This window comes from Hermetia illucens, chromosome 4 (assembly GCF_905115235.1).
Source record: "Hermetia illucens chromosome 4, iHerIll2.2.curated.20191125, whole genome shotgun sequence".
Taxonomy (NCBI): domain Eukaryota; kingdom Metazoa; phylum Arthropoda; class Insecta; order Diptera; family Stratiomyidae; genus Hermetia; species Hermetia illucens.
Genome location: NC_051852.1, coordinates 73,915,246 through 73,942,010, shown reverse-complemented (window position 1 = coordinate 73,942,010; position 26,765 = coordinate 73,915,246). Strand labels below are relative to the sequence as shown.

Sequence of the window (26,765 nt, the reverse complement as noted above, 5' to 3'; positions counted from 1 at the left end):
ACTTATTAACAAAGGTAAAGAAGGTCAAAATAGCGTATTTCATGTGAATTTATTGCACTCTAAGACATGCATGACGTCACGATCATATAAAGTGAACTCATATGAACGGCGGAATTAGAGTTTGTAAATACACATATCGAGGAATATTTTGATACTTTAGGTATGTACGAATAGAAAAACGTACACAGGAAATTTCTCACCGAAGATGAACACAAAACCTTTATAACTGAAACGCCAAGCTTCCGGTATTCCGACTTGTTTAAATTTATACTTCAGATAGAGTTGAAAAGTATGAAAAATAAAGGAAAATCAAATAATCTTTTTAGGTTTAATTAGACTCTGAACTTAAACAAAGATCTCCGCTCTGAACACGAACTCCCATAAAAATTGATGTCAACCTACGCGACTTCAGTTTTTACCGGAGATAGTGGCTGGTAACTGAGACCCAAAATGCAGTAACAACAACAACAATTACGGGGACACAAGTAGCAATAGCCAACATTTTTAGAAGGAGTGGGAATACACCACGCTTACCATTTCTGGCAGTTAACATGGGAAATTCTACTATAAATCTCTTCGCAAGAAGCGCGGTTACGACGGTAAGCTGCTGAAAAAGTAGAAGGGCCCATTGTCCCAACGGAGAAGGTAACTAGTAGTGAAAAAGGGAGTGGCACCATGAAGAGTAGGAATTCTGGCTAACAAGGAGAGACGCCATCGAGTTCGAGGTAGGAAAAGGCTCACGAGAAAAGATGGGAAGCTCCGTGATGCGTGGGACACCTTTGTCGGAAAAAAAGATAGGCGAACTCCTCAACAAAGCAAAAATGCAAGTTATCTCACTGGAGAGGATGGACCTCATCCAAAAGACAAGAGTAAAGGAACAAAGGCTACTCAAGAAGTGCAGGGTGTCCTACGCTACTACCATCGTCCACCGAAATCTCTTCATGGGTGTTAAAAATGCCATAATGGAGATGAAGGAACTTCTACACTTTATTACACACCAGCGAAACTCCTGGAGGACACCCAAAGTGGAACTGAGGAAAAACTATATCGCTAGCACAGCCCTTACTTGCACACAATGCGGTGTTTTTAACCAGCAAGAGGGAACACAATCAATGGATAAAAGGAAGTGAGAGGAAAACCGCGTTGATCTGCCACCAAGGAAGCAGCAAGGAAAACTCCGCGAGATGATAACCAATCGAACCAAACAGCGCCAAAAAATGAGAAAATTCACAATTTAATTTCGCAAAAACGTAAGTTGAATAGCGATGGTAGTAACTACACTGTAGCAAAGTCGAAGTCAACTACGACAACAACATCAGCGGCAAAGGAAAAGAGAAGGGAGAAATTACGGTTAGAGGTAATTCTCATCAAGTCGAATGAAGCAACATCTTCCGCAGAAGTTCTTCAAGAAGTCCGCAAAAACGCCAAACAAGAAGACGCTAGGGTAGATGTTGGATCTATTCGGCCGACCCGAACCAGCGATATACTTAGGTTAGAGACTGATAAAAACAGTACGTTCTGCAAGACAGTCCAGAGCATTCTAGGCACGAAAACCTCACGGGTATGGAAGAGGTGGAGGAGGCGATAAAAAGGGATTACTTAGATGTGAGCAATCTTAAGGTGAGAGTTACATCGTCAATTCAGAAAGACAAAAATTTGCCATAATCTCTGTCTCTGAGCAAACAGCGAGCAAACTTCTTCACTGCTGGAAAATAAAGATCGGGATGATCATTTGTAGGATAATTCGAAAAAAGGTTCCGACCCGCTGTTTTAAGTGATCGATCTACGGGCACATAGCAGGGGTTTGCACAGGGCAGGAGAGAAACACTTTGTGTTAAAAAAACGAAAAGTGAAAAAAAAACACTGCGTTCTTTGCAAGGACCGCGGTCTGTAGAAAGAAAATGACAGAGGATAGACTCGCCGCCTTAGAGGACGAGATTCAAAACACAAAACGGAGAGTTCTAGTCGAAGGTGACTTTATCGCCGGAGTCCTGGAAATAAACATGCCTCAACTAGATTCTCGAGGCACATAAATTTTGGAGGTGGCCGCCAGAATTGATTGTCCTAAATATCGGTAACACACCAACATTCCAACGGCTTGATTGCGAAGGCACTACATCTGAAGTAACCTTTCCCATGGATTGCTTAGTGCAGCATTGCGACGATGGAGGGTACTGGAAGATTTCACGGCCAGTGATCATCAGTACATTTTCTTTCGGAAAAATCGAGGTTAGAAAATTTTCTGAAGCTCTCTCAATAGGGGTAAATGAGCGACAGGGCCCAGCTGTGGACAGAAGAACTTCGATTGAATCGCAGACTTTGTTGCAAGATATTACCTCTGTACTGACGAATGAACCGCCTCAAATTTCGGTGGTTAGCTGAACGTGCCATAATGAGGTAAACCTTATATTGGCAAAATATAAATGAGAGAATAAGGAACTCCACCACGAAATCAACAGGCAGAAAGCACGCTGCGAGGCAGAACAGAAAGCCCAGGGCGCATTCCAACAGACTCTGCTTGTCTCCTTCCCCCAATCCAAAGTCATTTGATGAAGGTCCAAGACTCAGCTTGTAAGAAAGTAAAAGCCATCCGCTTAGTTAAGATAATTGAGGAGAGGTGTTACAATCCGATGAAGACGGGGTACCATGTGAGTGGTAGGCCCGAAGCCGAATTCTTCGTTTGTGTTTGTATGAAGTGGAGAAGAGGCAAAGCTTCTGAGCCCTCAGACCCTAGTGGTCGTCTAACGGAATATCCCGGATTCGATTTCCGTTAGTGGATGTGATGCTACCCGCTGCATTAGGCAGGGCACTCACATACGAAATGTTCCGTGGATCCCACTTCATCATTACAGAGTGGACACCTATTACTTTGAAGAATCCCTTTCTGAATATATGCCGAGCTAGTGAATTAGGGCCAATTAGAATGCTTACAATACTTCTGAAACTCTTCCTACTTTTCAACAGACTAAAATTTGCGATGTGTTTAGTATTATTAAGGCTCTGCCATCTGCCATTATGGATAGCTTGTTCCCAGTTTTTAATAGTAGCATTAGCCAATGTTACTAATACTCGAATTCCTGTTTTGGTCCCGACATAGGGGGAAATTAAACCCTCTTTTGTTCTTCTGCTAAGGCATCCGAGGATTCATTACCCTTTTACCACAATGACCGGATACCCAGAGTAATTCCACCGTATTGAATCTAGAAACAGAGTTCAAACGATGTAAACATTATTGAATGATTTTTGAAGTGATCGACGGACTGCTCAACACCCTCGGTGCATTTTGACTATCGCTACAGATCGCAATGCGCCTGTCCTTAAACCGCTCGTCAACCACCCAAGTTGCTGCTCTTAAGATCGCATAAATTTTAGCCTAAAAGAAAACTAGAATATTGTTCGAACGGAAAGCCCACTTCTGGTTTTTATTCGAGAGGTAGACTCCTCTTCCAGAACCCGGTTCTGTTTTTGAATCATCGATGTAGAAGACGTCAGCATATCCTGCCGGGCATTTTTGTGTCCCATCCGTAATTCGTCAGACTGAGAAACTTGGTTTTGTTGGTGTTTAACTTCAGTTCAACTCTACTTGCCTCTCTTTCCAAATACAGACATATTTGGCTAAAGTCCATGACCTGGTGAGAGAGCAAATAAATGTCATCAGTATAGTAGAGGTGTTTGAGAAAAGCTGTCATACATAGTCCATTAAACTCTTTGATGTCTTCCGGACAATTCAGCATGAAGAACGTCACCGATAACACGAAGTGATAATATCGGTGATAAGATGCAACCTTGGCGGAGTCCACTTTGCACCTCGAATTTCTTTAAGATTTTACCTCGATGCAACACCTGGCATTTTACGCCCTCATATGTCACTCTGACAGTAGCTATTAGTTTTTCTGGAATGCTAATCCTACTTCGAACATGCGTAGCACACGACTTGTTTACGCAGTCGAAAACAATCATCCCTGTCTTCCACTCTCTGGGAACGATTCTAGTATGAGTGGAAGTGGCATATCTGCAGAAACTGCAGGTGCAGCGATAAATAACTCTGTGGGGAGACCATCAAGTCGAGAGGATTTCCTCCTTTTGAGTGCATTTATGGCCGAGATGAGTTTTTGTTTTGCTTAGGGAAACAATCCGTATCCGCATGTTACGGTGATTAGCCATTTCATTTACTAGAGGAGGAAGTTTACCGGATATGACACGGTTAAGAGCCGTGATAAAATGTTGCTTCCACTTTTCCAGCTACTCGTCATCGCCAATGTGGAGTCGACTCTCCAAGGACCATCAAAAGGTTTGCGATCGCATGCAAGTTCTTTCGTGATGTGGAATACACTTCTGAAATAATTATGCTCTGCAGAATTTTCCGCTTCCCTGACCACTTCAATAACAAACTACCTTTGAACTCGCCAGGATTTCGCACGATATCGGAATTCGAGCGCATCCTGTCCGCCATCATTCGTAGCAGCGACAGTAACGAGGTGGTGGAAAATGCAGAAACTCACAAACCTCTGATCATTATCGTTACTGTCGCCAAAGCCGTCTTTTCCCAACAGTAACGGGAAGAACGAGAGTGAACTCCGTATAAAATTGTTCGAAGTCTACGGAAACAATGTCCGAAAAATGTAAATGTCAATGCTCAATGTCAAAACTAATTTAAAAAAGTTCGTTTGACATTTAAGGCATCCTTTAGAGTGAAGAAAGCAAGCCTTTGAAAAGGTTGATATCCAGGAAAGCGCAATGCACATTGTCTTGTCTTGTCAACTAGAAGATTCACCTCAAACGACTTCGAAAACAGTACTTCATCAAGGGAAGATTATGCTCTCAGTGCTGTGGGGTTGCGAGGGTATGGTATTTTGTGAGCTCTTTCCTTGGACCCGAATTGATCGGGAAAGTATTCTTGACAATAGACTCGCCGCCTTATTTCCACTACTGATCTATGAAATCTATGGTGCAATCTAACAAAACTCTCAAAGACCGTTTTTTGGAAAAAAAACTGTATGTTTGAAATTGGTGCACCAATAACTCCATAAAACCTTGCAGAAAGCTCTTTTGGCTGTTTGGAAAGGCGATTTTTGGAAGAAGTGGATCGCCATTGTCCGACGGTATCCAGTTTCTTTGGAGTCATATATAAATTGCCAGAATCATTTCAACCTGAGTTAAATTTTTTAAAATTTAAACTCCAATCTTAATTGATAATATACGATTGCGTTAGCATTTTGTCACAAGGAAAGAGGTACCGCAAAATATTCAACGTTCCCAAAGTTCGAATCCCGCTCAGTGCAAATCCATTTTTAAGGTTTTGTGTAAACACAAAACCTTATTAAAATCGGTTTACTGTCTGTCTGTCTGTCTGTCTGTCCGTCGCACGCATTTTTCTCGGAGACGGTTATAGCGATTAACACCAAATTTGGTGTGAACGCTCACGCATACAGTGAATTACATCCTTTTACGTCGAATTTAAGGGGGGGTCCCCATATATGCAAAAGGGGGGTGTAACATTCTTTTTCATCAAATATAGTCATGTGGGGTATCAAATTAGTTAGTCAAATTAGTTAGAGTTAGTACTTTTCAAAGCCGATCTTAGTTTTGACATTCGTTGGAAGAGTGGGGAGCGCGGGGGGTTGAAAGTGATCACTTCTTTAAGAAGGCCATTCTCAGAAACTACCAAACCGAAAAATCTGAAAAAAAATCAGAAGGCTGCCACTATATAGTGCCTGGGCCCCGAAATACCTTCCATGCCGATATCTGTTTAAATAAAGTTAATAATAGTATATTACTACAATTTTTTGTAATTGGTTAGAAACCCCCCTTAAGTTCATCCTAGTATCATGAAATTCTACAGTCGTATAGGCTATAATATAGAGCATTATCTCACCAAGTTTGGTGGAAATCGCACTATTACTAACAAAGTTATAATACCTCAAATTTGCTGCTTCTTCGAAAATTGAAGACTATGAATGTCAATATCACCCGAAAGTGGATACTCTCACATAATATACGAATATATTACATGCTACGTACTAAGAAATACACAAAACCTTTCGTACCTGAAGCGTCCAGCTTCCGGTTTCCCGACTTGTTTTTTTTTTTGTGTATCTTTCAAAAACGTACGTTTTACCGCCGTTCAGGTAAAAATGTCAGAATTTGTTATATAGCTTATTACCATTACTGCCGAAACGTAAAATAATTTGGAGGGTTGTTCATTCACACATCAATTTCCCACACTTCGGTTAAAAACTGATTGATTACTTGAAAAGTAACACTAAATCGAATGCCTTCACCGCGTTTTCTTTTCTGCCTTTTGAGAATTCAATTTTTAAACCATTATAATTAACAAATGAGTGTCCCGAATTATTTTTTTTACGAATATAGTAATTTGGCAGGTGAAACTACTACTTCGGCGTAAAAAACATTTGGTCATTTTCTAACGCGGGGAGTCTATTGAATGGTTTGAATAGATCTCTTCCAGAAACTCTCGAAGCTCGCCAATCGTAGAGTTGTTCTGATTCATTATTACAATACGAAATCACTCAGAAATTATTGGAGCTTGAATGGACTGGACTGCTTCACCCAGCATACTTGCTTGACTTTGCGCTGCCACACTTCCATTTCTTCCGCTCTCTGCAAAACTCCGGGAATGGAATAACATCTATTTCAAAGGAGGTGGTAAAACCGCACCGAATATATTGTTGATGTTCGAGAAACAGATCATCGAACAGTTTTCGCTGCATAAATCAAAGAATCAATCCACAACAAGAAATAAACTGCATGAAATGCAAAATGTAAACAATTAATATCTATTGCAACAATTCTTGCCGGGCACTAGCAAAATCCAACAACAATTGCCCAAGAAACAGATCATCAAACATTTTTTGCTCCACAGCAAAACGTTCATGATAGATACCCGACACCCGCAAAATGCCCCATACTCAAGTCAGCGACCTTCACCTTGCACCACAAAACGTGCTAACCAAGTACGACCAGGTAATCGGAACAATCGGAACAAAACGCTGACGGAAATTCAACACGGTCAAGGCGACCGAATTACATCCAAGAATTTTTGTTGAATATGGAATTTAGCTTTTTGCAAAAAAATATAATTTGTTGATAAAGCATTTAAACTAAGCAATAATTTTGTATATAAATCAGAAAGAGATGAATAAACCAGGCTAGTCATAATCAATTCGTGGTTTTTACTAGTCCCATTACCAGTCCCAAGGATCGGTAATCTTTGTTGTGGCCTAAGAGCCTTAAGCAATTATCTTATGGATTTTTGCTATATACTTCGATACCCAGCAGTTGATTAATCTTTGTTCTATATAGAGATAGCTCACTTTAAGAAGACGTGACGGGTTCAATTTTTGTAAAATATTTTTTTACTATTGATTTTGGTTGTAAATACATTTGAAAATATGTGGTAAGTATATGAAAGTCATACTTGATTTTAAAAATAAGTAGCCGCAGGTCAAAGTCTTACTTCTTGTATCGTGCCTTTCTCTTCAAAACGTCTGCTTTGCGAAGAGTATCTTACACATTCTAGTTTTATTAACATGTTGTATAAATAGACACAACATTCTGGAAACTGGTTTTACCGGTTATGATTTGGATTGTGTACTCAAGTGTCACTACTGTGAATACTGCAATACATTTTTAAACGCGTTCTGATTCAAAAAAACTTTATCATTCGTTTTAAAATTTTAATACGTTATTGTACACATTCAAAGCAATAGAATGAAGAGAGACGGAGATAGGTGGTAAATATTTTGATTTACATCAGATTTTTTAGCACCAAAACCGAAAAAATATTAAAATCCCCTTCTTTTTTGCTATTTTTTGGCGACATTTTTTGATTGTGGTTAATTCTATAGAGAATTTCATTCATTTCATGCTGACCGCAACCCCGTTTTTTGTTCCTTTTGGACATATCAGTGACCCGAAATCACCCACACCATCAATTTTTGACTTTTATTAAAAAATCTGTAGGAAATAAATAGCAGCCTGGAAAATACCATAAGTCGCTTTTTTCAAACTTTACCATTGTGATGATATGTATGCGAAATTTCATCAAAATATCTGTCTTTTTTCTAAAAAACTAAACGGTTGGAAAAAAAATCAAAACATTAAAATTTGAACCCGGCACGTCCCCTTAAAAAACGCAACGATTTTTCGCTCAACCCGATGTAACCTGGTAGCCCGACAAGGTTTTGGTCGACACTAAGCATAATCCTAACCACAAACACATTACACTAGAATACCTCTCCGACACAACCCGCTCCATAATGCTTTCTGATTCATTGTGTGTATTAAACTTCAAATTTCGAAACCATAACCTAAGAGGTTTGTTGGTGCGCGGTTTTGCGAGTGTCGCATTTTATGAGCCTGTGTGCTAATAAGCGGGAGGAATATTGTTTATAAGGAAGCGCTCTCCAGTCGGCTTGTACTATGGACGTTTTAGAATACTCGGATATAACATCCGAAGTCAAGGGTCTGATGGTAAGTTCATTCGCCGGGAACATTTGGACGTTCGCACTGAAACTCGTACCCTTTTGCAGACACCTGGCCGGATAAAAATGACGGATCAAGCGATTGTGTTCAAAAATAACAAAACTGGAAAAGTCGATCAAATAAACGCTTCGGACATAGAATTGGCCAATCTGCAACGGTTCGTTGGCAATTGGGGGATCCGTATATTCACAAAGACCGGCACCCTGCACCGGTTTTGCGGTTTCAAGGACCAGGAAAACGAAAAGATAACAAACTTCTTCAAAACGAACTACAAAAAGGACATATCCGAGAAGGAGTTATGCGTAAAGGGTTGCAACTGGGGAACAGTGAAGTTCAATGGCTCCGTTCTGAGCTTCGACGTGGATACCAAGACCACCTTCGAAATCCCCCTCAACCATGTCTCACAGTGCACAACCGGAAAAAACGAGGTGACTCTCGAATTCCACCAGAACGATGATGCGCCCGTGGGCCTTATGGAGATGCGATTCCACATTCCGTCCCTAGAATCAAGCGATACGGATCCAGTGGATAGCTTCTATTCGAACGTTATGAACAAGGCGTCTGTGATCTCTGTGTCGGGTGATGCGATTGCCATCTTTCGTGAAATTCAATGCCTCACGCCTCGTGGCCGTTATGACATCAAAATCTTCCAGGCATTTTTCCAGTTGCACGGTAAGACCTTTGACTATAAAATCCCGATGTCGACTGTGCTCCGTTTGTTCTTGTTGCCACATAAGGACAACCGGCAAATGTTCTTCGTACTCTCGCTGGACCCGCCAATAAAACAGGGTCAGACGCGTTACCATTACCTGGTGTTTCTGTTCGGAAATGAGGAGGACACAAGCATCGAGTTGCCGTTCACAGAGGAGGAACTCAAGGAGAAATATGAAAACAAACTCACCAAAGAACTGTCAGGGCCTGTTTACGAGGTCCTCGGGAAGATTATGAAAGTGCTGGTCAACCGGAAGCTAACAGGCCCAGGAAGTTTCGTCGGGTGAGTACATTCTAGATATATTTGGATTAGCTAATAATTGTTACCAGTTAGCAGAGGGGAAGGTTCTCTACTTTTTAGAGCTTTGGGGGTGATACACAAGCCCTATCGAAGTCAAGCTACTTTAACCCTAAACTCTGCTTGACTCTTGCACTTGTCAAGCTTCACGCTGTTGCTTAAAAGCCAGCATAAAATTTTCAAGGAGTGCCACAAATGTATAATACATTAGCCACCCTGCCGCTTGCTGGCAATTTGCTCCAATTCTCTCCAGATTTTCCGAGAATCTTGCACTCTTTCTTTATTGTTCTGCGAGCCACTCGTCGGCTCCCATGTACTAGCAAAGTTTTCTCAGGCTATAATATTCCGATAACCTGTCAGATTGAGAACTACTGGTATTTACCTTCGGCCCGATTCTGCTTGCCTGATCCGAATCCAAAACGATTTGGTCAAAGTCCATAACTCGGTAGAATAAGCGAATGTCATTAGCGCAGTCGATGTATTTGTTGAAAGATAACATCGTTCATTGAATTCAACGTCAAAAACGTCACGCATGAAGAAACGGATTGTTGACAAATACAACCTTCGCGAATTTCGATTTTGACTTCATATCCCTTTTCACGCCGATGCAAAAGTAACATTTGGGAACGTCATTGAATTTGATAAAAAGTGGATGCAACTGATGACCATATTCCAACAGATTTTCCATCGCTTGCAACAGAGGGAATATCTACATAATCTGTTGATGTCGTCTGAGGCTATCCAGCCTAGCAAAATAGCGGAGAATATCTAGATAGACATAGAAGGTGCTCAGCAACCTGATAACACTATAATTGCTGCACTGCGTGGTACCCCCTTTTAGGGTTTTGTGTGAAACAAAACTTTATTAAAATCGGTTTACTGTCTGTTCGTCTGTTTGTCACACCTTATATCGCAGAGACGGTTACTCGTATTGAGACGAAATTTGGTAGAAAGGTGGAACCTGTGAATCCCATTACATTCGAAGAGTAAAATGGCTCCACGTTGAGTTTTAAGGGTGACCCTATACTTCTAAAAGGGTGTGTAAAATTTTGTTTCACCGAGTATAGTCGTGAAGCCTCAATTAGTACTTTACGAAACCGATATTAGTTTTGAAAATGGTTGCAAAGGGGAGGAGTGCGGGGATCCAAAAAGGGTTACTTCAATGACCCGTTCTCAGAAACTACCGAACCCAAATATCTGGAAAAAAAATTATGATGAGCCATGCACATGGTATCTAGGCTTCAAAATACTCCACAAATCGATACCTGTTTAACTAAATTTAATAATAGTATATTACCATATTTATTAAAAGTATCTTTTTCATCAATTGAGTGGGAACCCCCCTTAGTTTTACCCTAGAAGCATCAATTTTCTCGACAATAAAGGTTATGCTGTGGAGCATGATACCACCGAGTTTGGTGAAAATGTTACTTTTGTGAAAATTTCTTTCAAGACTTTGAAAGTCAGTATAATACTAAAGTGAATTATAATAATAATCGTTGGCGCAACAATCCATATTGGATCAGGGCCTTGAAGTGTGTTAGAGCACTTCATTCAAGACCGTAACGGTACACTAGGAGGCAATGTGGTCAGCTTTGCGCTCGCCCGAGATTATTACCCTGATTTGACTTAGGTACTCATTCACAGCTGAGTCGACTGGTATCCGACGTCAAATCACGATACAAATTCCACTGCCACCAGTGAGATTTGAACCGCAACCTTCCGTATGACAGCCTTGCGCTCTAACCACTCAGCTATCCGGACACTACTATAATACTAAAGTGAATGGTCTGACAAACTAAGTGCATAACCGTTACAACTTAGGTACAAACACCCACTCAAATGTGTTCACGTGAGCAATGCCAGCTTCCGGTTTCCCGACTTGTTATCTATAAAACACCCAGAGTCAAACACTGCATATATGCAAGAAGTTTTAATTTTTTCATTTAATGAATTTAACGCCTTCATTCTGGGAATGTCTTTAATGACGCAACTTCATCTTAAATAACACCATTTTCCAGGCATTCACAGACTCCTGCAATTGGCTGTTCATACAAGGCGGCCGCCGGCTACCTATATCCATTGGAACGTGGCTTCATCTACGTGCATAAGCCGTCAATTCATATTCGATTTGAAGAAATAGCCGCAGTCAACTTCGCTCGCAGTGGTGGATCCACAAGGAGTTTCGATTTCGAAATTGAGTTGAAATCAGGCACAGTGCACACGTTTAGCAGCATCGAAAAAGAAGAATACAAGAAACTCTATGATTTCATCATCTCGAAGAAATTGCATGTGAAAAATAGGGGCAAGAACGACAAGGCTACCTACGAGGAGGACTTTGGTGACTCGGATAATGAAAATGAACCCGATGCCTACTTGGCTCGTGTTAAGGCGGAGGCTGAGGAACGTGATTCGGACTTGGATGAAGGATCAGAAGAGGAGTCGACTGATGAGGACTTCAAGCCTAACGAACCTGAGTCAGACGTAGCAGAAGAGTACGATAGCAATGTAGAGACCGAGTCTTCTGACGAAAGTGGCGAAGGCTCTGATGACGAGGAGAAAAAGAAAAAAAAGGAGAAGAAAGAGAAGAAAAAAGAAAAGAAAGAGAAGAAGGAAAAGGTAAATGGGAAAAATATTACTTCATATTTCAGTATGCAAAAGGAAATACATTGGTTTCGTATAATATTTGGATGAAAATCAATCTGAATTGTAAAATATAAACTTGTGAAAATTCCCCCTTTTAGGTACCTAGAAAAACGAAGAAGAAGGAGAAAGACTCCAACAAACCGAAACGCGCGCCCACCGCCTTCATGCTTTGGTTAAACGAGAATCGTGAATCAATTAAAAAAGATAATCCCAATCTGAAGATAACCGAGATCGCCAAGAAAGCTGGCGAGCTATGGAAAGATCTAAAAGACAAACCTGAATGGGAAAAGAAGGCGGCGAAGGAAAAGGAGAAATACTTGGAAGCGATGAAAGCCTACAAAGAAAGTGGTGGCGGAAAGAAAGACAGCGACGATGAAGGTGATTCGAAACCATCGAAAAAACGGAAGAAGGAGTCGCCGGTGAAGAAATCATCAGCAATGTCAGGAACAGGCTATAAAAGTAAAGAATATATATCGGAAGATGATAGCACATCGTCGGAATCAGGAGGAGAGAAAAAGAAAGCGAAAAAGGCAAGTACTGGCAATTGACGAAAATTTCACTCAAACTGATCTGAGTTCTTTGTATTGTAACAGGAATCTAACTCAAGCAAGAAATCTGAGAAAAAGAAGGAAAAAGAAGAATCCGATGCGGGAAGTGAGAAAGAAGACGAAGAAGAAGAAGAGGAAGAAGAGTCGAGCAAAGGAGAGGAGAGCGGCGATGACTAAGCATCTTTTAGCGTCGCATGCATCGGAAACTTCTTCCGAACTTATCTCATTCCCCAATCAGTTCACGTTTACTTTGAATGTACAATTACTCCAATATGTTAAGTTATAAATATAGAAATTTGTCGATGAAGCGAGAAAACAATTTGTTTCCTTTTATGTTTTTTTTTTTATAATTCCATTTTATTTTGTTTGCAACATCCCCGACTGGCACAAATATTGCAGGTGGCAGTTCCGGTATCCGGTCTAGGCCTGCCTTAATAAGGAACTCCATACATCCCGGTTTTGCGCCGAGGTCCACCAATTCGATATCCCTAAAAGCTGTATCGCGTCGTCGTCGGTCAGGGTCGGCCTCGTCTTCTTTTTGTATCATAAATATTGACCTTATACACTTTGCGCGCTGGATCATCCGCATCCATACATACGGATTAAGTGACCCGCCCCCCGCAACGTAATGAGTCGGATTTTATCCACAACGTCATTCTGTAGACTAGAGAATCGTCCGTCCTCATAAAGGGGGCAAAAAATTCTTGGGAGGATTCTTCTCTCGAACTCAGCCAAGAGTTCGCAATTTTTCTCGCTAAGAACACTGGTCTCCGAGGAATAGATAAGGACCAGCAAGATCACTGTCTTGTACAGTAAAAGCTTTGACCCTATGGTGAGACGTTTCGAACGGAACAGTTTTTGTAAATTGATATAGGCTCTGCTAGCTGCCAACAACCGTGGGCGGATTTCATCGTCGTGGCTGTTATCGGTTGTCAGTTTGGACCCTACGTAGGAGAAGTTATCAACTGTCTCAAAGTTATAGTCTCCTATCTTTATTATTCTTGTTTGACCAGTGCGATTTGGCATTGATTAGTTGGTTTTTGATGTTGACGGCGCCACCATATATTTCGTCTTGCATTCATTGATGTGCAGCAAAGCATTTTGTAAGTCGCGGGTCGTTATTTCAATGATATCGATATCGTCAGCATAGGCCAGTAGTTGGGTGGACCTAAAGAGAATGGTGCCTCTCGCATTTGCCTCAGCATGCTGGATCTCTTTTTTTGCAGAGCCAGGTTAAAGAGGACGCATGATAGGGCATCCTCTTGTCGTAGACCGTTGTTGATGTCGAATGGTCTTGAAAGTGATCCTGCTGCTTTTATCTGGCCTCGCACATTGGTCAAGATGAGCGTAGTCAGTCTTATCAATTTCGTCGGGTTACCGAATTCTCTATGGCCGTGTACAGTTTTACCCTAGGTATCCTATCATAGGCGATGAAAAAATAATGCAACTGATGCCCATATTCCAATAGTTTTTCCATCGCTTGCCGCAGAGAGAAAATCAGATCTGTTGCGGATTTGCCTGGAGTGAAGCGGTCTAATACCCCGATAAAACGAAACGCAAATGAATTGCAATTTGGTTGCCAATCAGGTTGTTTGTATAGGACGCCTATAAAAAACGATTTTCCTGCTCAGTGCAACCAACAGCTTGGTTGACAACGTAGTCGCACGTCTGTGGCTAGTATAATGCACTTGCAAACGGTGACGGTGTTGGATGCGCCGCAAGCGTGTAGAACTAACTTAAGGTTTTGTGCAAAAACAGTTATAAGGTACGTGTGGTTTGAGCAAAATGCGCCCAGATTTCAATAAATAAATTTGACAGGTGATTTCATTTTTGAGAGCATAAAACACCGAATATTAAATATGAGCGACATATGAAACGAATGTTGCTAACCCCGCTGTGCCACATCACTCCGCCCCTAGATGAAACCTAGGGTTTTCAGCGACTGAATCCGGAACTGCGTTTCCCATCATTCGGCGAAGCGAACGCGACGTTGATTTGGGGCGCAAACGGGCTTCAGCCTGGACAAGGAGAAAGCTTTCCTGTGTCCCCCGATCTCGAGCTGGAAGAAATGTTCTCCCCGCTCGAGAACACGGCACGGGCCTTCATATGGAGGCTGCAGCGGCTTCCGGACAACATCCGTCCTGACCAGGACGTGCGTGCACGAGTTCAGTTCCTTAGGAGCGCAGGCAGGTACGGATGTGTGTCGGGTGGGAGGTGTGGTTTTAAGGCGGCGGAGGTTGTCTCTCAGCAGACGCAGCAATTCAGAGTCTGTGAGACCCGATCTCTTGTCGAAGACCGGGTCACTTGCGAGCCTTGAGTTCTCCCCGTATACCAGTTCCGCGGGGCTGGCAGCAAAATCCTCTCCGCGAGTTCTTCGGAGGCCAAGTAGGACGAGAGACAAGACTTGACTCCTGGACGGATCGTGGCGGGCCATAACGATGGATTTCAGCGTCCGATGCCAACGCTCTAGCATCCCATTGGATTGCGGGTGGTATGCAGTAGTCCGCTGGCGTTTGAATATCAGGAGTTTGCCTAATTCCGAGAAAAGGGTGGACTCGAATTGCATTCTCTGGTCGGTGATAATCACTGCAGGGACACCAAAGCGATGGGTCCATTCTAAACAGAGGGTTTCGGCACAAGATTGCGCCGTAATGTGCTTCAGGCCACTGCGTAAACCTGTCGATGATTGTGAGCCAATACTTGAAACCGTGCGAGTCTCGCAAACGGTCTACGATATTGAGGTTTATTGTGTGGAATCGCTTGGTAGTGCGTGGGAATGAGCCCACTTTTTTTCTGGCATGCCTGGTAACCTTACACTTCTGGCATGCGATGCGCTTCCTTTCCCAGGAGTTGACGTCCTTATTCATGGAAGGCCAGAAGAATTTTTCGGTGACTAGCCTATTTGTCGTCCTGATGCCCGGATGCGCTAAGTCGTGAACTGCGTGGAACACTTCCTTGCGAGAGGTGGCCGGAATGTAAGGCCGGGGTCCCTTTTCCGAGTACTCGCAGCAGAGAGAGTTTCGAGCCGAAGATGGGCAACTCCCGAAATTTTTATTTAGGGTTGGGTTTGAAGCTCTGAAGCACTGCGCCTTGACGATAGCCGAGAAGTCGAGTGAGGCGGGGATGTTTACCTCAGCAACTATGTTGTCCTTGCCGGACACGTGCCGTATGTCGGACGTGAACTGGCTTATAAAGCTCAAGTGTCGCACGGTTGTTGGCAGCCAACAGAGTCTATTTCAACTTACAAAAACTGTTCCGCTCGAAAGGTCTCACCATAGGGTCAAAGCTCTTGCTGTACAAGACAATGATCTTGCCAGTCCTCATGTATTCCTGGAGACTTGGGTTCTTAACAAGAAAAATTGCGAACTCTTGGCCGCGTTCGAGAGAAGAATTCTCTAAAGAACTTTTGGCTTCCTACATGAGGATGGATGATTCCGTAGCCTACACAATGACGAAATCTATGAGCGATAGCATGACCGTCCGGTTGTGGATAAAATCCTGCTCAATAGGTTACGGTGGGCGGGTCACTTAATCCGTATGGATGCAGATAATCCAGCCCGGAAAGTGTACAAGAGCAATATCTATGGTAGAAAAAGAAGACGAGGCAGACCCTGCCTAAGATGGAGCGATGGCGTGGGACACCAGACAGCTTTTAGGGATATCGAATTGGTGGACCTCGTCGCAGAACTGGGATGTCTGGAGTTCCTTATTATGGCAGGCCTAGTCTAAACCGGATACCGGTTGTTGCGCCGCTTCCTCGTGAAGGTTGGTAAATACCTGTGCACTAATTGTATACAAGGTTGTTCAATAAGTTCTGCGATTTACTAAGAGAGGCCATTGCTACTAGCGCAATTTTTTTTTGTTATGTTGGTACACTGTCTATCAATTCATTCTTTGTTTACAAGCCATTTTGTATCACAGTATTTTTTACAATTGAAAAAGATGGTTGCTGAATTTATACGTGATGTTACAAGCCTTGAAAACGATCCACGTCAAGGACGTCTAAAAACAGCAACAACACTAGAACTCGTAGAAAAATGCAGGAAATCGTATTGGAAAATCGTTGAGTGACTGAGGATGCCCTAGGCATCTCATTGGGCAGTGTAAGCAATATTTTGACTGAAGTATTGAGTTTCAGAAAGCTGTGTGCACAATGCAACAAAAACATATTCGAATGCGACTTTCTCAGCAACATTTAGAGCGTTTTTGATGAGAGAAAGTGGATTTTGTGGATCGATTCATCACTATGAAACTTTGATCTATCACCATGATCCTGAATCAAAACAAGAGGCAAAGAGTGGAGTGAACTTGGTTCTTCGGCTCAGAAACGAGTTCGTGTCCAGAAATCGGCCAAGAAGGTGTTAGCATCAATTTTTTTTGGATGCGAACGGAATTTTGTTTATAGATTACTTGCAAACTGGTAAAACAAACAATTCTGAATATTAATTTAATCTTTTTGACCAGCTGAAGGAAAAAATTCGTAAAAAAAAACCAGGTTTGCAGAAGAAAAAAATTCTTTTTCATCAGGACATTGCACCGTATCACAAGAACACTTTAACAATGGCTAAAATCCATGAAATCAAGCTCGAATTGTTAGAGCGTCTACCGTATTCACTCCTAGCAACTTCCACCTGCTTCCAATCCTAAAAAATCCATGCGTGAAAAGCGTTTTTCATCAAATGATGAGGTCATAACAGCTAAGGAAGCGTATTTTTCAGCCCTTCCAGATGTTCACTTCAGGGATGGAATTCATAAATTGGAAATTCATTGGAACAGGTGTATTGATGTTCACGGAGACTACACTAAGAAACAAAGTGTATCATCGTCAACGGCGCGACAACCGGTATCCAGCCTAGGCCTGCCATAATAAGGGAGCCCAGACATTCCGGTTTTGCGACGAGGTCCACCAATATGATATCCCTAAAAGCTGTCTGGCGTCCTGACCTACACCATCGCTCCATCTCAGGTAGGATCTGCCTCGTCTTCTTTTTCTACCATGGGTATTGACTTTCCGGGCTGGATCATCCGCATCCATACAGATTAAATGACCCGCCCACCGCAACCTGTTGTGTCGGATTTTATCCACAACCAGACGGTCGTATTAGTGCTCATAGATTTCATCATTATGTAGGCTACGGAATCGTCCATTCTCATGTAGGGGGCAAAAAAATCCTTCAAAATTTATTTCGAATGTTGCGAATACCAGCGGATAGATGACGTCACCGGTGCTCTCCACTCAGTTTAGACCTCGCTACAGGAGTGAAGAGCAGAGTGCCATGTAAATGACGAAAAATGTCATATTTTAAGTAAAAATAAAAAGACAAAAAAATGAAGTGTGGACTGGGAATCCTAAGGAATAATTAATTAAAAAGCTGTATTCGTTCTTAATTACAATTATATTGCAAATAAATATAGTGTTCTTAATTACAACAATAAGATCATTTTCTTGTACAGTAAGAGCTTTGATCCTATGGTGAGACGCTTTTGTAAGCTGAAATAGGCTCTGTTGGCTGCCAACAACCGTGCGCGGATTTCATCATCGTAGCTGTTATCGGTTGTGATTTTCGACCCTAGATAGGAGAAATTATCAACGGTCTCAAAGTTGTATTCTCCTATCTTTATTCTTCCCGATTGACCAGTGCGGTTTGATGTCGTTGGTTGGTTGGTTTTTGGTGCTGACTTTACCGCCTTATATTTTGTCATGCCTTCATTGATGTGCAGCCCAAGATCTCGCCTCAATTGCCGCCTGCTCGATCTGGATGAAGGCAGTTTGTACGTCTCGAGTAGTTCTTCCCATGATGTGGATATCGTCAGCATAGGCGAGTAGTTAGGTGGACATAAAGAGGATCGTACCTCTTGCATTTACCTTGGCATCATGGATCACTTCCTCGAGGCCCTTGTCTTAGACCGTTGTTGATGTTAAAAGGCCCTGGCTGCTTTTATCTGGCTTCGCACATTGGTCAGGGTCAGCCTAGTCAGTCTTATCAATTTCGTCGGGATACCGAATTCTCGCATGGCCGTGTACAGGGTAAGGTATCCTATCATAGGCGGCCTTAATATCGATGAAGAAATGGTGCGGTTTTATGTATGAGACAGATAATGCCTCGTTGCCAGTCGCAAGAATTGAATTCGTTGTCCCACACCTTAAGTACAAATTGATGAACCCCTTGGTGTAATTGGTCGTGTCCATATTTAACCAATTCGGCTGTAATTCCATCGCCAACTCGCCAATGTTCTAGTTGTTCAGTGTTCATCAAAGTACTCAATCCATCGCTCCAATATGCCCATTCTGTCGGAAATCAGATCTCGGCAGGATGAACATCGAAATGTGTAAGGCTTCATCCTGTTGACTTGTTGGTAAAACTTGCGCGCCTGGTGCGGTTGCTCCCTGAACTTTTCGAGTTCATAGACTTGTTGATTCTGCCAGGCTTACTTTTCCGTGTGTGAAGTCACTTCTCCGCTCGTCGGAGTTCGTGATAAGTCTCCGCGCGTGCCCACGTTCTTTGAGAATGCAACATTACTCGGTATGCAGCATTCTTCCATTCCGGGCGTATTTATGATAACGTTCTTCAGGTGATTGTGAAGATTATTTGTTGATGCTTCATCTTCAGGATCTCTGTTGACTGCGGTTATTGCGGCATCCATTTCTCTTTTATTGGTGTTGCGGAGGGTTGTGTGGTGAATGGCTTCAGTGTTAACTCTCACCTGATTGTCAGAGGGGATTCTAGGTGGTGTTGTTATTCGAGCTCGAAGCACCATGTCAACGAGATAGTGATCCGAGTCTATATTGGCCCTCCTATATGTTCTGTCATTCATCAAGGCTGAGAGGTGGCGGGGTTCGATTAACACGTGGTCAATTTGATTGAAAGCGGTCCCGTCTGGAGAGGCTCATGTATGTTTGTGGACCGCTTTCCGCGCAAACCAGGTACTTCCAACAACCATTTCGTGTGACCCTGCTAATTAAGTAATCAGATTTTCTCTGTGTGGCAAGCGATGGAAAAACTGTTGGAATATCGACAACAGTTGCACCATCTATTCATCATTTAAAGCCGCCTATGATAGCATAGCCAAGGTAAAACTGTACACGGACATGAGAGAATTCGGTATTCCGACGAAACTAATAAGACTGACTAGGCTGACCCTGAATAATGTGCAAGGCCAGATAAAAACCGCAGGATCACTCTCAAGACCATTCGACATCAACAACGGTCTACGACAAGGGGATGCGCTATCATGGGTCCTCTTTAACCTGGCTCTCGAGAAAGTGATCCGTGATGCTGATGTAAATGCAAGAGGTACGATCCTCTTTAAGTCCACTCATCTACTGGCCTATGCTGACGATATCCACATCATGGGAAGAACTACTCGAGACGTACAAACTGCCTTCATCCAGATCGAGCAGGCGGCAATTGAGGCGAGATCTTGGGCTGCACATCAATGAAGGCAAGACAAAATATATGGTGACAACGTCAGCACCGAACACCAACCAACCAACAACATCAAACCGCACTGGTCAAACGGGAAGAATAAGGATAGGAGAATACAACTTTGAGACCGTTGACATTGACGTCGAAAATCACAACCTATAACAGCTACGATGATGAAATCCGCGCACGGTTGTTGGCAGCCAACAGAGCCTATTTAAGCTTGCAAAAACTGTTCCGCTCGAAACGTCTCACCATAGGATCAAAGCTCCTACTGTACAAGACAATGATCTTGCCAGTCCTCATGTATTCCTGGAGACTTGGGTTTTTAACAAGAAGAATTGCGAACTCTTGGCCGCGTTCGAGAGAAGAATCCTCCGAAGAATTTTTGGCCCCCTACATGAGGATCAACGATTCCGTAGCCTACACAATGACGAAATCTATGAGCGATACCATGACCGTCCAGTTGTGGATAAAATGCGGCTCAATAGGTTACGGTGGGCGGGTCACTTAATCCCTATGGAGGAGGTTGATTCCACCCGGAAAGTCTATAAGGGCAATATCTATGGTAGAAAAAGAAGACGAGGCAGACTCTGCTTAAGATGGAGCGTTGGCGAAGGCCAGGACGCCAGACAGCTTTTAGAGATATCGTATTGGTGGGCCTCGGCGCAAAACCGGGATGCCTGGAGTTCCTTATTAAGGCAGGCTTAGACCGGATACCGGTTGTTGCGCCGTTGATGATGATGATGATGAGTTTTTAATAATTGCTTAAACAATGGCTATTAAATAATTGCCATAAACGAAAAAAATATCTCTCACGAACCAGAAAGTTTTAGGCCCATTCGGGTTGGTCCACCCATAAGACCTCAAAAATATTATTCCTAACCTTGAGTTTGGGTTCCGTCTTACACATGAAACACAGCATCTTCTTAGCTACCTTAATACCCGCCTTAATGCTTTAGACTTGGAAAAACTAAACATCATTATCAACATATGCATGAAAATTATATGGGCAAATTCTATTGATTGAATCTAGTTCATATTTTCCTGCAAATTTCCACAAATATGAAACCACATTCATCATCCGCTGTTTTTGGCGCCAAAGACGAAACGACGAAACTGCAGTTGCCATGCAACTGCTTCATCTCGCCTTCTGCATGTGACCTTGTGTGTTTTCGAAAATATCCTGAACGAAAACAGGGTATACATATATAGGGCAGCGAACCATATAAAGTGCATGGTTGCAAAGGTGCACATTGTTCCCCGAATTTCTCAATATCTACCATGGTTAGGTCTTTACGCCGTACGTTGCAGTGAGGAAAAAACGTTCACGTGGACCCGACCGTTGCGCACATATACGTGTGTGGCGAAGTGCATATTCCTAAACATTTTCCTTTCCAACGGTACGAGCGTACGCACTATGAACTGAAACTGAAAGTGATTTATAAAAGGGACGAAACGAAATGGTTGCCTGAATTGAAGAACATGGGATAGGAGAAACTGTTTCGAGGATTGCGTCCTTCGAGTAAGTGCATACAGTCGCATGTACAAATGGAATGTCCCCGGGATGCGTGATACGAACTTCTATTGAACTATTTTCGTTACCAACCAGGCACAAATAGGGCGCTCTGAGAACCATATGTTCTTACCTCTTGAATGTCGTTGAAAAATTTGGCGGTAATCATAAATTATGCACTTAATTACACAAGCCATTCTTATGTAGGTATGTACACTACTACCTGAATTAAAATATGGTAATTGTATGTATCGCTCCTATTCACGATTTTTGTGGGTAGGTTAAGGGAACGGTCTCAGAATAAATCATCCTTAAACGGATAAAATATACTTCGATTATTTGGAAAAAAATTCAAATCTCTGTATAAGCCGTGAAATGGTGAAAATTGTGAGATTTTCGTCTCGAACTATCGGCATAAAACTTCTTGATGGTCAGTTTGGTAGGAACAATTGCAATAAAGGAACATATGGGTGCATATACATGCATGTTAAGTTTAAGAGGGTCCCTCTATATGCAAAATAGGGTGTCGATTTTTTAACCAATATAGGCGCACTCACCGAATGAGTTCTTTATTTTGACATTTGTTGGAAAAACGGGGAGTGCGGGGGCCAGAAGCATCGGGATTTCCATTACCTCTACCAGGTACCCAGGGTAGTTCCACTGTATCGAATCTAGAAACAGAGTTCAATCGGTTTCTACATTCCTGAACGATTTTCAACGCCCATACACACTGTTCTTTGTAGTGTGGCTAGTCTACAACGAAAACTCTTTTGTTTCACCTTACCCACCACACTATGGATGCAAATGCGAAGACCTGAGCTCACATGTCGAGGTAAAGGTCCCCTTACACAGCCCATAACCTGTGAGAGCTCGTTCCATCTTTACCTCGTTTGTTCCGAATATACTTCTTGTCTAGAATAACTCCTAGATATTTCAATTCTTCAGAGAGTTGAGCGGTTGTACTCTTCATCTCTGAAAGGCAAATACCATTCAGTTTACTGCTTTTTGTAAATAATATAATATCATCGTGATTTTATTTGAATTTACTGAAAATTACCGGCGCGTTGTATTTTTTTACACACTGTTTCGAGATCTCGATCAACAACTAGCACAGTCACGTCATCTGCATAACCTTAAGCGCGTATTGGCAAATTTTGCAGTTCTCATAGTAGTGAATCGATCAACATACTCCACAGAAGTGGTGATAACATATTTCTTTGAGGGAGATCCAGAGCTTCTGGAAAGGCGCTCAGTCAAACGCCTCTTTAATGCCCACGAACATCCCTATCATGTACTTGCAGTTCAAAGTTGCGTCCTCTATCTTTGAAAGCAAAGAGTGAAGAGCAGACGCACAGGACTTTCCACGCTGGTAAGTGTTAGTTTTCATTTAGTGAGTGGGACTTTAGCGTCTTCTCACGAATGTTACGCTCAACTAGTGTCTCCAGACTTTTCAGTGAAAATGATGTTAAGCTGATTTGTCTGAAGTCCTTTGGATTTGAATAGTCATCTTTCCCAAACCTAGGTATGAGGACTACATTAACTTTCTGCCAAGAAGTAGGCACATAGCCCAGAGCAAGACATCCTCGAAAAATACTTCTTAGAAGTTTTTCTAAGTGCTCTATACTCTCCTTTAGCATCACTGGACAGATGTCATCCATGCCAGGTGCTTTGAAGTGTTCAAAGAATAGTGTAGCAACACTCACCTTTCATTGGTGACAATCGCTCTTGTAGTGTCGCAACTCCACTTGCAAGACATTCGTGTTCAAAGGTTTACAGAAACCACCAATTCTCCCCCTCGCACTTCTGCCACCTATTCTACAGGGTTTTATACTTTCAAAAGAGCCTGTATAGACTTAATTCTGGAGTTTATAAAAGTACTATCCATCTACATTGCCTGGAAGTTCCCCTCTCCCCTTCCAGTTCCGCACATTATGCTCTGAAGGGGCTATGAGTTCCGAAAGTTTAATCAGTCTTTATTCTTATTGCTGTTGCAAGCAGGGTTCGGAAGCCGTCTGGTTGATTTCCTGAGTCTTTGCAGTTCTCGGTTTTAAAGGCAACCATTTCAATACCTTGGCATCGGGAAATAAAACAAGTCTCTAAGTACTACTAAGTACTCTAAAAGTGTGCTATTCAGAGTTTCCAATTGATTTTCTATCGCCAAAAGAGTTCTTGGCCTCCTAGGAAGCTGCACTTTGTTGCCAATAAGTTCATTGAGTTTTGTCCAATCTGTTTTCCTAGGATTCCGTCCTTGCATTACAGACTGTTCACCTGCAATAGTCACACTAAATTCTAGGGAACGGTGATTGTTAGATCAATTAGTCTTATTGGTTTCACGAACGTAGGGGCGCACCCTACCTTGGCGGTCATCAACCCAGCTGAAGTGATAAAATCAAAAAGCTTCTCTCCCCTAGAATTGGATATGCTGAGCGGTCGCATCATAACCTATTAAAAATTTAAGTCCGCATGATTCTGCATACACTACCAGCTCTCTCAGTTCTTGTAGCGACGGAGAACAAAAAGAATCATAGGGTAAGTAAGCAGGGGCAACTATGTCGTTTCTCCACATATTGTAAGTAAGATATTGTAAGTTGATCGCCACAAGGTCCTAGGGACAGATTTTCCCAGCATGGGTACCGCTAACAATTTTGCCATCAGGACGCAGACGCTCGGTCACAAGGATCCCTCATCGAAGAAGATCCTATTCCCATTTACTGGTCCAACACCACATATTTGGTTAAAACGAACCCATGGCTCTTGATCCAGAAATTATGTTACCAACCTTGCTGCCAGAAGAGGCCTGCTACAAGTTAATTTGACTAACTCTTATGTTTGAAGACATAAAAGTAGTCTAATGCGAAACCCTCCGCTAACTGAAAAGTCTGCTGCGTCTAGTGTCAATCTCGCCGGGGTAACCAACTTGTCCCCATCTTCCGCCGTAAGTTTCGTTTTTTTGTGTCCGATTTCTCTTAATATCAGCACACTTAGTGGTGTAGAAAAGGCCATGTTATTCCCAAGCAACTTCATCGTCTTTCGCAGTGCCTTCCGTTGTCCTCGGCTGGGAACTCTCCCAGTTTCATAGTGTCCGAGCTAGATCTGTTTCTACATATCGGAAAAGAAAATTTTGACAGAAAAGTCTGTAGTCCCCTCTCCTCTGCGGCTGAAATTTTCTTTCGCCGAGCCTTTCCCGTCAGGTTTCCAATTCCTCTCAATAAGGGAGCTCCTGTACTATCTTTTCTGGCTGACCACGCCGTAGACACTGGGTGCAGGTTTTCCACTAAAGAGGAAAGCCTGTCTTCTACAGATGTAAGTGAGGTCTTCAAAATTCTTGCCCTGGCCGCGGCCTGATTTCCAATGTCGCGGGTGAATTCGAAATTCGTGACTTCTCACCCTTTTTTTTTTTTCATGTGTCTTTGGACACCTTTAGTATAATAGTAATCTACCACAGGTCCCCTCACTATGACAAGGTGGTGTCCGAATTTGAGAAGTTGACTGAAAATTGTGATGGTGGTGAAAATCATAATATTACTGACAAAGTTACATTAGTTCAATGTCTCTTCCGTGTAAATTTACTATAACCCAAAATACTAAATATCAATATTACACTAAAATGTGTAGTCTGATGTGCTAAATGTATATATATTACGTTCTAGGTACAAATATTTCTGCACTGCACAGCTTCTCACATGAGTGGGGAAATCAGTCATACGATAATGGCTTTTACTTCAGCAGGCGCAATTGATGCAACACATTTGGAAGTCAGCGAAACTTCCATAAATATTGAAATAAAGTCAATGGTGACTACAAGACGTGAATTTTCTGTTTTATACCCTAAAATGAACACTTCAAACCAGGAAATGGTAGCAAAATTCGTAGCAAAGAATTCTCCCGCCAATTAGCAGATGTTTGACATGGAAATGTTCCCTGGCGTTTTCAAGGAGTCCATAGAGGCATGCGAGAAGCCTGCTAAGGTTGAAGTAATCCATGGTTGCAAATGAAATTCTTGAGGTCAACATCAACCTTAAAGAACCTGATGGCCAAGTTGAATGGAGATAGCACATGCAGATCAAGTGCATTGGAAATGTATATATTATTATGATAGTAAGAAAGAAGATATTACAACTGCTGCAAATGACGAGTTTACCATTGCTTGCACATAACTAAAAGCCTCCAAAGCACCTAGAATGTATTAATTTTCATCTTCGATGTGAGGAATAACTCTACGCAATAGAAACACGCTAAAAAGCTTTAAACCAGCTACACATGTCCAAGTATAGTTAGCAATCATTAGGGATTATTGCGCGGATAGATGTTTCCCCATGACGCCGGCTTAGAGCGGAGTGAATCAAGAGAAGATACCAGACACATTACTCTGAAACCTTCTTCTTTAGCATTTGCCACATGCAGTAGCAACCGACTCACCTGGATCAAATTTGCCATTTTTCTCGGTCATGACCTGGGTGAAGTCGAGGGATTCAAATTACCATTTAGAGTATCACGCCATCGTTTTTTAAGGTTTTGTGTAAACAAAACCTTATTAAAATCGATTCAATGTCTGTCTGTCTGTCTGTCTGTCACACACATTTTTCTCCAAAACGGCTAAACCGATCCGAACGAACTTTGGTGGACAGATGGGAACTATGAAATCCTACGCATACAGCGAGTGGCATAAATTTAGGTGGAGTTTAAAGGGGAGCTGCCGATACATGCAAAGGGGGATTCAAAAAAATTGTTCAATGGATATAGTCGTGTAGGGTATCAAATGAAAGTCCAAAACTGGCATTAGTTTTAGCATGAATTGCAAAGTGCGTGAGTAAGGAGTCAAATTGCACGCACTTAAAGTGAGAGAAGACTCATTTTCGAAAACTACCCAACCTAGAAATCCGAAAAAAGTCAGGGTGGTGCGCTTAGACGAAATCTAGGCCTCAAAATATGTCACATTCCGATATCTGCTCAAATAAACTCACTAATAGTATATTACTACTTTTTAGCAATTTCCTGGAAAACCCCCCTTAAATTAATCCAAGGACTTGTACCAGCATAGAGGACAATATTTCGTATATTCGCACTAAATTTCGTGGAAATCTAGCCATTAGCGCCAAAGTTATAGCAGTTCAAAC

The 26,765-nt window shown here is 42.2% G+C and overlaps 1 protein-coding gene across 1 annotated transcript; it reads left to right on the top strand.

Annotated features, from left to right (window-relative positions):
- Nucleotides 1–8,317: 8,317 nt before the first annotated feature.
- Nucleotides 8,318–13,024, top strand: LOC119655323 (FACT complex subunit Ssrp1). Its single transcript, XM_038061162.1, has 5 exons — nt 8,318–8,493; nt 8,553–9,499; nt 11,536–12,133; nt 12,259–12,690; nt 12,754–13,024. Exons 1-5 carry the CDS (start codon nt 8,443–8,445, stop codon nt 12,883–12,885), a joined length of 2,160 nt encoding a protein of 719 aa, XP_037917090.1. The 5' UTR covers nt 8,318–8,442; the 3' UTR covers nt 12,886–13,024.
- The last annotated feature ends 13,741 nt before the right edge of the window (nt 13,025–26,765 follow it).

What these genes read in the sequence shown, in the direction of transcription:
- LOC119655323 (XM_038061162.1), top strand. Translation starts at nt 8,443, where the DNA reads ATGGACGTTTTAGAATACTCGGATATAACATCCGAAGTCAAGGGTCTG. An exon ending in CCGAAGTCAAGGGTCTGATG is followed by an intron (nt 8,494 to 8,552) that starts GTAAGTTCATTC and finishes ACCCTTTTGCAG; the next exon opens with ACACCTGGCCGGATAAAAAT. An exon ending in AGAAAGAGAAGAAGGAAAAG is followed by an intron (nt 12,134 to 12,258) that starts GTAAATGGGAAA and finishes TCCCCCTTTTAG; the next exon opens with GTACCTAGAAAAACGAAGAA.